This window comes from Dicentrarchus labrax, unplaced genomic scaffold (assembly GCF_905237075.1).
Source record: "Dicentrarchus labrax unplaced genomic scaffold, dlabrax2021, whole genome shotgun sequence".
Lineage (NCBI taxonomy): Eukaryota > Metazoa > Chordata > Actinopteri > Moronidae > Dicentrarchus > Dicentrarchus labrax.
In genome coordinates this window covers 13,044,744-13,055,136 of record NW_026136702.1, presented here as the reverse complement: position 1 = coordinate 13,055,136, position 10,393 = coordinate 13,044,744, and the positions used below count along the sequence as shown (strand labels likewise).

The window sequence follows — 10,393 nt, the reverse complement described above, 5'->3', positions numbered from 1 at the left end:
ACAAGCTGAAACTGGTAGTGCAGCATTACTCACTCTGTGTAAACATGGGAATAGTCGAGTGTGGGGGCAACATAGATATACCTTCTTAGGCCAATGATGCTGATATAGCCATGGTGATAATGTAATGAGTGTGTATAGGTACAGGCACTGATACTGCGTATTGATTGTGGTAATGACATAACAGCAAACACATTTTAATGCAAAACCGATTGATGCTGTTCTTCATCTTTTTTGTCTGAATTCATGAATGCTCTTTTCTTGAACATGATGTCAGTGGTGCTTTTTTCTCAGTGTAACCATATTCTCCGTGGAAATGGACAGGGTCACAGAAGGTGACACTTAATTTACCACTGTCATAATGGGCACAGAGTCTGCTGCATACATAATTAATCGATCACTGTTTTCCACATTGATAACAGCACGACCCCGGTCCTCACCTTGTCTTTGAATGCTGATTACATTCACTTTGCTGCTCACATATCACCGTGCAACAAGCTCACAGAGAGACACACAGACACAACAGTAAAGACGCGGATCATATGTGGGTTTCATGATGAGAGCCGCTGCGGTCTACACCTTATAAGCGCAACTATCAGGCCAGGTGAGAGAGCATTTTGGAAAAGCTGCAGGTTTAAGGGGCAAAGGAAATGTCAAATAATGTGCAATTACACCTGTATAGCCACGCTTTCCAGCAACAAGCATCCATTTCAAACCCAATAAGAAGGGGTGGGAAAAATAAGAAGACAAGCAGTAGACAAGGGTGAGATATGTTGAACTACAGCAGCAAAGGATAGATCTGTTCACTCTATTTTTAACTCAGAATCTTAATGAAACATCCCCCTAGCGCCCATGAGCTCCCTTTTTTCCCCCCTCAATGAATTCATTGAGTTGAAACAGATTTAGGCAGTAGGATGAAAAATGCTGCATAGAAATGACTGGCTGGGTTTGGAGATTAATATTAGACTTCTGTCCGCACACCACATTGAGGATGAAAGAGATGAGCACTGTTGTTTCCAAAGTATTTAATTACTGATTAGTCTGATCAGTAAGATAAACACACTCCAAACCTGTTGTGTAATTACTTCATGTTGGATTCATACAACAATAGCCACTTTTTTAAAAGTCTTCTGCAGCTATGAATCATCAACTTGGTCCTATTTGAGTAAAATCTAGATAACATTTTTTTAGATTAGAAATTGATTTTTGAATTTCATTTAATTGTGTTTTTAAATTTGTTTTTTTTTATCCTTTGAGTTCCTATAAGATTGGATCAATCCTAAACACATGCATATAAAATAAATAAATAGCACTGAAGTGCCACTGAGGGGCAAATCACCAGAACACACAGAGGTCATTAGCCTTATGGGGAGATTACAGCCACCTCACTGATGTGTGCTTACTCCATGCATCTAATTGGACTATTGCAAACAGCCCAGTCCACTGCCCTATGGAGCGAGTGTGGGACAATTGATTTTTTTTTGCAATAGGTTAGGTCTGGGAGGTGATGTGGGTGTTTAATATTGCGCTCATAGGGGGCTCGGGATTGTGCAGATAGATGGTAAACAAATATTTGACAGCAGCAGCAGCAGCAGCAGCAGCACTACTGGGATTCCTCTGTGGTGTGTTTGCAGTGTGAGAGGCGGTGAACTACAGGAGTTGTCTCGGCTCTTTTAGTGCCCAGTTTGACGGCCTGCCTGCGTCCTCGGAGAGGAAGAGCTGCTGTAATTGGTTTCTCAATGAAGGATCATCAGCTGCTCCCCGGAGGCTCGGTGGACTGTAGCGTAGCGCCGCTCTATCAGCCTTCCGCCGCCCGGCTTTAAAACACCAGCTTTGCTCTTTTTTCTTCTGATATAAACAAGTGGGCAGCGAAGGGGGATTCACGGAGCATCATCATCATCATCATCATCACCACCCTGCGCGTCTTTTTGTTCCCGTTTTTCACAACCTGCGCGAGTGCTGGGAGTTTAACATCGTTTCTTTTTTTTTTTTTTTCTCTCTCTCTCTCTCTCTCTCTCTCTGTGTGTGTGTGTCCACGTCGCTGGAGAGAATCGCGGCAAAGTTGAACGCAGATTTCAACATGAGTGACCTGGAGGACGACTTTGCCAAGATCCTGCTGCTAAAGGAGGAGAGGATACGGGACTTGGAGAGGCGTCTGGCGGACAGGGAAGACGAGATCCAAGAACTGAAGAGAAAATTGCACAAATGTCAGTCTGTTCTGCCCAGCGCTCAACTTATTGGACCGAGGACCCGCAGGGCGCAGGGCATCTCCGCGGAGCCTCAGACGCACCAGGACCTGTCAAGGCAGGCGTTTCGGAAATATGCCAAGTCCGACTGGTAAGACTCTTTTCAGCATGGGGTTGGTACTTTGTTGCCCATGTGTCAAGTTGTGTGTGTGCCCCCCCCATTTTAAAACATCTTGAATGTTTGTTCTTTTTTACTAACAGAGTCTTTCCACTAACAGAATCAAAAAAGGTTTGCCATGAATGGTGTGAATCGATATCAGGAAGCAACAACTCTCTCTCAACAGATATGTGATTGAAAAAAAAATGTGCTGTAACTCCACACTCACACACACACACACACACACACACACACACACACAGGTTCTTGTGGCCCCACTTCAGCTTCACTATTTCCACAAAGCGTCTGTTTTCGACCTTATCTGTCTTTCTTTTTTCTAAATGGGAGATGGAGACGTTTGCCATGAATGGACGAGCACTCTCATTCTTGGGGCCGATGACGCAGCTCCAAGACGAGCTTCAGAAAGAGCTCCTAATTGATCAGATCCATCATGGCAATCCCACAGGACTCAGACAGGAGGAAGTGCGATGCATTATTGGCTTTTAGTAGCTGGACGCTGAGGACCCGAAGTGCATGTCTGAGGATATTTAATACTCCATTAGAAAACGCTTTGTTTGACCATATGCTTCCTTCATCACCTTTAGCTGCTCGTTTTAGCTTCACTGTATGTTTGTCCTGGTTTTGAGGGGTTTCACGTGAGGCCTGGACCTGAATAGTTATCAGTTAGTATCTCATGTTTTCACTTAGTTTGAATCTATTCCGGTGGATTCTGCTGTAATTGCTCCCTGCTGAAAGTTTGACTCTGTCTTCATCTTTTAATTTCTATCATCGGGATGATTTTCTTCTATTGATGTCCACACACACACACACACACACACACACACACACACACACACACACACACACACACACAAGTAGAACTCACTCTGCTGACTCAATTAATGTGACAGACAATGGGGTTCATTTTATTAAGATGGCTAGACAATTTCCAGTCTTCGTTTCCATTAATAAACTGCAGACAGGGAAGGTTCTCGTTTGCACTCATTAACTGATGCACACTGTGTCTTTAAACAAACACAAAGTCCTGAGGCAAAACAATGACATAAAGGTACTTGAGAATGAGGTATGGAGGACATGAATGACCCAGGTTCATTGAGAAATAATGACGTACAGGCTATTTTCAAGTCAGAAAATAATCAAGTGTACTAATCATATTGTCAGCCTTTTATAGGACCAGGGTTCATTATGAAAATGGTCAAATCATGCGTCAGCTCATGAGGCACAATAAGTGCTTGAATGGGCCTTCAGGGGACAAATGAATTGCATGTGGCCATACACTCTGTGTTGTGAACAGGAAGTGAACCTGTTTGCATTTTGTAAAAAAGCACCGGTGAGGTGACGTGATTTCTCTTGGTGCCACCGGTGTCTGGAAGAGGGCCTCCACCTGCGCCGCCTTGCCCGCTGGGCCGCCGCTGGGTCGGAGACGGTGTGACCCCCATTAGAGTCAGGACGTGGCACCAGCCGGCGGCCTAGCCCCGCTCATCAGATTACCGCAGCATGGAGCAACGGATCCTGTTTCTATTGATCTGCATAGGAAAAGGGCTGAGCTGGATGGTTAGAGAGGTGAAATTTAAAGCGCAGAGGTGCTTTGAAGGACAGTGGGAGGGCCTTTTGATGATGGGAGGATGTGTGGATGCAGCCTTGGACTGGGGGAGAGCCTGAAATCTCCGGGCACCTGCAGTTTCCTGATATGAAGGAAAGTTTGCTGCTGCTCAAGCTTTGTGCCCTGCGACCTTCCCTTGACAGAGATAAAAGAAGAAAATATGGACTTTAATTAGCTCAGAGGAGAAAGGCTGCCTGGGCTTCATTAGAAGTTTGGGTGTTTGCACATAGAGAAGAGCCCAAGAACACAAATCTTTATATATATAGAGGCTAAAGCTATTATTTGAATTGCTGAATCAGACAATTAACTGCACTGTTTGTTTAACAGGAGTCCCCACAGTTGCTTTGTCTCTTCAAGTCTCACAGAAAGCTAAACTTCATACTTTTTAGGATGTCTTGAAACATGTTTAGCCTTGTTTGCTAAGCTGCTGATCTGCATTTGTTTTCACACATTGCACACAGGTCTGCTGTACATGTCAGCATTTACAGTGATAGAACAGATTGTTCATTCCCACAGAGCACATTGCTCGGTCATCTGTAATGCAATGATACAACATTGGAGGATCATTAAGTGTTTTCTTGCCTGAAGAGCAGAGGCAGGCCACCTTGTTGTTTGTTGAGTCCTTGCATTAACCCACCACAAGAGGGCAGCTGTGATCTGTTATTAGACCACCTGTCTCTTTCCAGGGTTGTTTACATGCTTTCTGTCAGGAAAAAGATGCCCTTTGCCACACAAACACACACACACACACACACACACACACACACACACACACACACACACCAAACACACCTATCCTTACTGCCAAAGAAATCCCATTCACCTCACCTTTTGTCTGGCCTGTGAGTGACTCCCCATCCTCTCACGGTAATTGCTGTTGTAGCCTCAGTAACTCCTCATCCTATCAGATTGTCCTTGGCAGTTTATCCCTCCTCTGAATTTGTGAAGAGAGCATGAGGCCAAATGCTGTTCGCTGAGCTTCAGATGACTCATTGGGATAATGTGGACAGACACAATCCACACACAACACAAGATTAGATGAGGAATGTGGATCTGCTGTGGAGAGCTGTGCAGCCTGAGTAGCTTTGGCATTGTCATGTCTGCTGCAGCTGCTGTTTGACAGTCTGTAAGATTATAATTTTTTTTGCCCTCAGCACCTTCACTTGCTCCACTTTGGAATCTGACACACAAATGGATAGTTGCTGGACAAGGATTTGGGAAAAGTGGAATTAATCTTTACATCTTATACATTGTATGCCTACCATACACTAGTCCACTCTAATAGATTCAATCATTTTCACATTGGTCCATGTAGACAAAATATACAATACAAGCAGCAGAGCCACCCTATACAGTGGATGAAAAAACGCGTTGTTTATTTTATACATTGAGGTCCATTAAGTTTCCATCACCTCCAACTTCCATTAAGGCTCCTGTGCTCATCTGTTTGTAACTCAGCAGCCTCGGGGAGAGTTGCTGAGGTATGATGACATGGTTCTCCGAGCAGTGGGTTTCTCACCGAGGCCATTATTCATGTGAGACGAGCGCGTCTCTCTCTGGAGTGGCAGACTGCACTGTGCCACAGATTCCTGTAGGCGCCCTTCTCGCCATGCGCTCTCTCCGGGTCGCAGCCTGACGCACTCGGGGAGGACTGTCCTCCGCTGTCACACTGCCGAGGGAGGGAGGGAGAGAGAGAGAGAGAGAGAGAGAGAGAGAGAGAGAGAGAGAGAGAGAGAGAGAGAGGGATATAGGGCAAACTTTGCATGATTGTGGTTGAGACGCTTTCACCTTGGCAATACGCGGCAACCACCGAACATACCTTCGCTTAAATTCCCAGCATCCGCTGGTGACGGACAGCGGCGGAGGAATCCCCCCTCAGGAGAGACAGGGGCTGCATCCTCTGAAGCCGTTCATGCCGGATAAAGTTTATGGGCAGCGTGGTAGAGGAGAGAGGATAAAGACCCGGCTGCGAACCTTTCGGTAAACTTATTGGGAAGTCGCTTGCCGCAACCAACTGAAATGGGCACCTTGCGCGACCTCCAGTACGCGCTCCAGGAGAAGATTGAGGAGCTGCGTCAAAGGGACGCGCTCATCGACGAGCTGGAACTGGAGCTCGACCAGAAAGACGAGCTCATACAGAAACTACAGAACGAGCTGGACAAATACCGCTCCGTTATCAAACCGGCAACCCAGCAGGTCCACAAGCAGAGTGAGCTGCACGAGCAGCAGCGGACGAAGAGGCAGGCGATTTCGGCCGAACCTACCGCCTTCGACATCCAGGATCTTAGCCATGTCACCCTACCTTTCTACCCCAAAAGCCCACAGTAGGTGTCCGAATTATAAATGCTTAATATTCACTTTTTCTTTTCTTATTTTGCACCCCCCCGTTGCGCTCCAGTGTGACTTCATTCACCCTTTCCCACCTTTCTGATTCCTGTGCGTAATGTTACGTGTGGCGCAGCAGGTACGGCACCTGTAGCACATTTGGATGATGGCTGTGGTGTTCTCTAACAAACACACACACACACACACACACACACACACACACACACACACAACAAACACACATTGGATCTAATGGAAATGTAATATGAAACTATGAAAATGAGAGAAAAGATATCAGGAAACTGTCACCAGTGACAGTTATCAATACGATTATCAGCAGCCAAGTGATAATAGGCAGAATATCAATAAGCCTGATCATAGACTTGCATGAGACAGGAATGAAATGTCATCTAGTGACAGGGAATTATAGGTTTTAGAGAGCTGACGATGGCAGCTCTGTGTAATGTACCGGTGCCTATTTTATACAAGCTGTGATTCTGTGACAGGCAGTCTTAACAGACTCTCAGTGCATGTTTACCTTATGATTTCTCTCTTCTTTTCAAACTCAAGCAAACACACCTCTCTCTCCTGCTCTACTGGGTCTCCAACATGAGGTCTGGTTCTCAAACTGGCACCCAAATAACAGCCCTCTGTTGTGAGATAATCCAGCTGTCTGTTGGGTTTGAACTTAAAGGTTATGTTATGTTATGAATCAATACACTTACCCCCCTGGTGGGCAGGAAGAATATCTACTCTTCTTTAAATTTTCAAAACTAAATCCAGCTTTGAAATGCAGTGCGGATGAGTTAAAATTACGGGTAAATGATCTAGTTTTAAAAAGGAACAGAGCCATATGAAATGCTTCTATTCTCAGACTGTGCAGAGAGATCACACGTGTCAGATATGAATGTCATTATTCAGTCGACACGCAAACTCAGCTCCAAGGATTTCATCAAAGAAGGTTCAAAAATGAAGGGGATTATTCATCTGAGCAGAAAAGGCCATTAGTCTTTGTTATACCTGTCAGCTCTGCATGTTGGAAAAACATAGAAATCATTTCTTGTGAGTGATTCTTCATTTTCTTTGTCTGACTGTCATAAATAAATGTGAAAGCCAGTACAATGGCTTGGAATGGCAGATGAGGAAAACACAATAGGGTAACCATTTTATTATGATAATCGTCTTCATCCTAAAGCTTTTACTATACATGTGTGTTTCCATTAAGAGATTTCTCAAAGAGGCTTTCAGCGAAACCTTGGTTGGACAAACAAAAACAAGATCAATTTGTCCTGCATTTTGACATTTCGGAAAGAGTGTGACGTCTCAGCTGTTAGAGTTTCAGTGCAATCATCTGTGAGTTAGAATGGGGAAAGGGTAGTTTGAGATTTGAAGAAATGACAGTGGTTTTGAATGATTGCATGATTTCTGCTTACAGGGGAAAATTACATGATAGAGCTGAAAACGAACTTATTTTTTATCAAGCGGTTGTTTAAACTTCCATCAAAGCCTCTCAGCAACAGCTTCAATTTGTCTGCCACATCTTTTCACACTCTCCATTTGGCAGAGAATGAAAATTGTGTCTCTTCGAATAAGCATATACATAAGAAAATTATGATTCAAAGACTGTTGAATGCCAATGACTTGAGCATTTTGAGCAGTGTTCTCTTTTTAGTTCAGCTTTATTATCATTTTTCAGTTTGTTTGGACATCTGTGCTTGTGCAACTTTGAAAAGTTCATTCATGAATACAAGTTAATTTGTTTTTGTGCGTGACTTTTCTAACTTTTGTTATTGCTCAGTTTAGTATAGAGAGGTTTAATTTTTTTAATAAAAAATAAAAATACCTTCATGGGATAAAAACAACTCCATTACATTAAATGTTTTGGTTATTGAAGTGTAGCGATAATGTCTGTTGGATTTGGCTAAATGTTTATATTTTTCTTTCATTCCCACCTACTTTATCATCTTAACAAGACCCATAGAGCGTTCCTTACACACATGCTATCCATCCCTCTCCCTCTGTCTGCCTCTTATTTCCTTTAGCCTCTCCCACTTTTCTGCCACCCCTCTTCTTTTTTCTCCTAAAAGAGCATATTTTCTCCTTTTAAGGAAGGCTGAACTTGCTCGGCCCCAAACTTCACTAGTGGATGAAGGCAAATATATCATCCTCACAAAGGAGAGCAGGCAGATGTTATTATAAGGGTCTGGTTGGAGGACGTTGCTCTACGTTGCCATCAGAGGCTCAAGTCGGGGGGTCCCAATCAGGGTTGAAAGGGCCAGAAATCTGCTGAGCGGAAATTTAACAGAAACAGGGTCAATGAGGCAGATTTCCACTTGGGATAAAAATGGATTTCCAATTTGTTAATGTTAGTTTAGTTAATTACACATGGAGTTCTGCTAGCTCTGAATACAATTAAGCTGATTTTAAATCATCCCAAACTCAGCTCATGATCAAAGTCCAAAAAACAGCACATCACAACTTTATTAATGTTTACACATTTTACATTCAGAAATGCATCCCTGAGTGGAAACATTCTGCTTCCATTAGGCATGGATTATGCTATTTATTGACTTGTTCCAGCATTTGGAAGGGATAAAAAGGCTTCACCTTGACATCTTTGAAACAAGGATATGTTTTTTCAAAAGCTACTTTGTAGTTTGAGTGAGAATGTAACTGCCTTATAAATCAGCATATTGCTAAAATTATACATCAGATCAGCTGGTTTATTCTCAATCGATATGCAGGACTTTTCAATATTATGTACAGTCCTGCAGTAGCATAGAAGACTTATTTGTAAAACTGAATGGCCTTATATGCTGTCTATCTTTGCTAAATTTGGTTATTCATTAATTGGATAAAGATAATTTATAAAGAGCCTACAGCTTCTGTTGTTACAAAACAAAATATTTAAAATCCTTTTATAGAGGGACACACCAGAGCGATCTTATTTTGCTGTTTATCTTCGCTTTAGTGAATCCTGTAATACATCCAATAACACATCGGGGTACGTCAGGTAAGATCTCGGCCTACGCCGATGATGTGATTTTATACATTAATGATGGTAAAGCTTCTATTGCCCCCTGCTAGATCTATTGAACAAATTTGTCTCATTCACAGGGTAGAGAATAAGTTGGGCAAAGAGTGAACTAGTTCCTTTATCACAACTGGTATATTCCTGAAGACCACAAGTTTGGGTATTGCTGCAAGACATATTGGCCAGTTATTGGAGGATAATTGGGAAAAATGAAACAATTGGAGAAAAACATAGATTTTGTGGTTGCCCTCCAGTACATCACAACTTTATTAATGTTTACACCCTAAAACCTAATGAGAGCTGTCAATGTTAAATAATCTTCTACTCCTTGTGCTGAGTCTCTCCTGAAGAAAAAAAAAGAAAAAGGGAAGGAGGTTTGGGAAGCACAGTGCACATCTGAACATAGACTGTGGGGTAGGAATTTAAAAATAGGTGCAACACCTCAGTCGTCTCTTTTCAATTCCCTGGAGTAAATAGTTCTGACTCTCAAGGGTAGAATAAAAAATATCTTATGAGGAACCATTGCATCATCCTGGTTGCTCTGTTGGAGTAGCAACTGCTCTGTCCCATTGTAGGTTCAAATCAATTAATATCCTGAAACTTTGTAATCTGTTTGTTACCCCACTGTTCTGTTATTTTTATCATATCTGTAAATTGTCAAGCAAAAGAGAATTCCCCTAAAATATATTAAAAAGGCCCATCCACAAATGACAGAAAAGTCTAGGATAATGACACCGCCATAGGAAGACACTGTTTGATTATCTGAATTTTGTGCAGTGGCCTACACAGTAAATGGCCTTTCAAGGGAGAAAATGCAATATGCAATGTTTTATGACCTGTTATTGAGATTAGTACATCGGTTTAGAAATATAATGTAAGAAACACTCCTGAGAAATGAAGTAGGACAATAAGTTCTTGTCCTACTTGTTTGTACTTAAGTAACTAAACTGTGTTTTCCAATAGATTGTGACAGCTAGCTGATGTTGCTCTTTAGTAATTTTGTTCCTAACTTTTATCCTCGAGTATCAGTGTTGTCAGAGAGTGAAAGCAGAGCTGTTTGGGGACACACA

The 10,393-nt window shown here is 42.6% G+C and overlaps 1 protein-coding gene and 1 long non-coding RNA gene across 3 annotated transcripts in view; one reads left to right on the top strand and one right to left on the bottom strand.

Moving 5' to 3' along the window:
• Positions 1-1,674: 1,674 nt before the first annotated feature.
• LOC127350057 (cGMP-dependent protein kinase 1) overlaps positions 1,675-10,393 on the top strand; it is a 77,737-nt gene continuing 69,018 nt past the window's right edge. The window contains exon 1 of one of the 2 annotated variants that reach the window (XM_051376294.1): positions 1,675-2,334. In XM_051376294.1, coding sequence (XP_051232254.1) covers positions 2,078-2,334 — 257 coding nt within the window. In that variant the 5' untranslated portion in view covers positions 1,675-2,077. Of the gene's footprint in view, positions 2,335-5,687; positions 6,289-10,393 lie in introns of those variants that run through there. The other variant, XM_051376284.1, reaches the window with a different exon arrangement.
• LOC127350164 (uncharacterized) lies at positions 3,177-5,869 on the bottom strand. The gene is made up of 3 exons (XR_007880528.1): positions 5,784-5,869; positions 4,793-5,633; positions 3,177-4,099 (listed from the first exon to the last, which is right to left on the bottom strand). It is a non-coding gene; the product is annotated as an uncharacterized LOC127350164 (long non-coding RNA).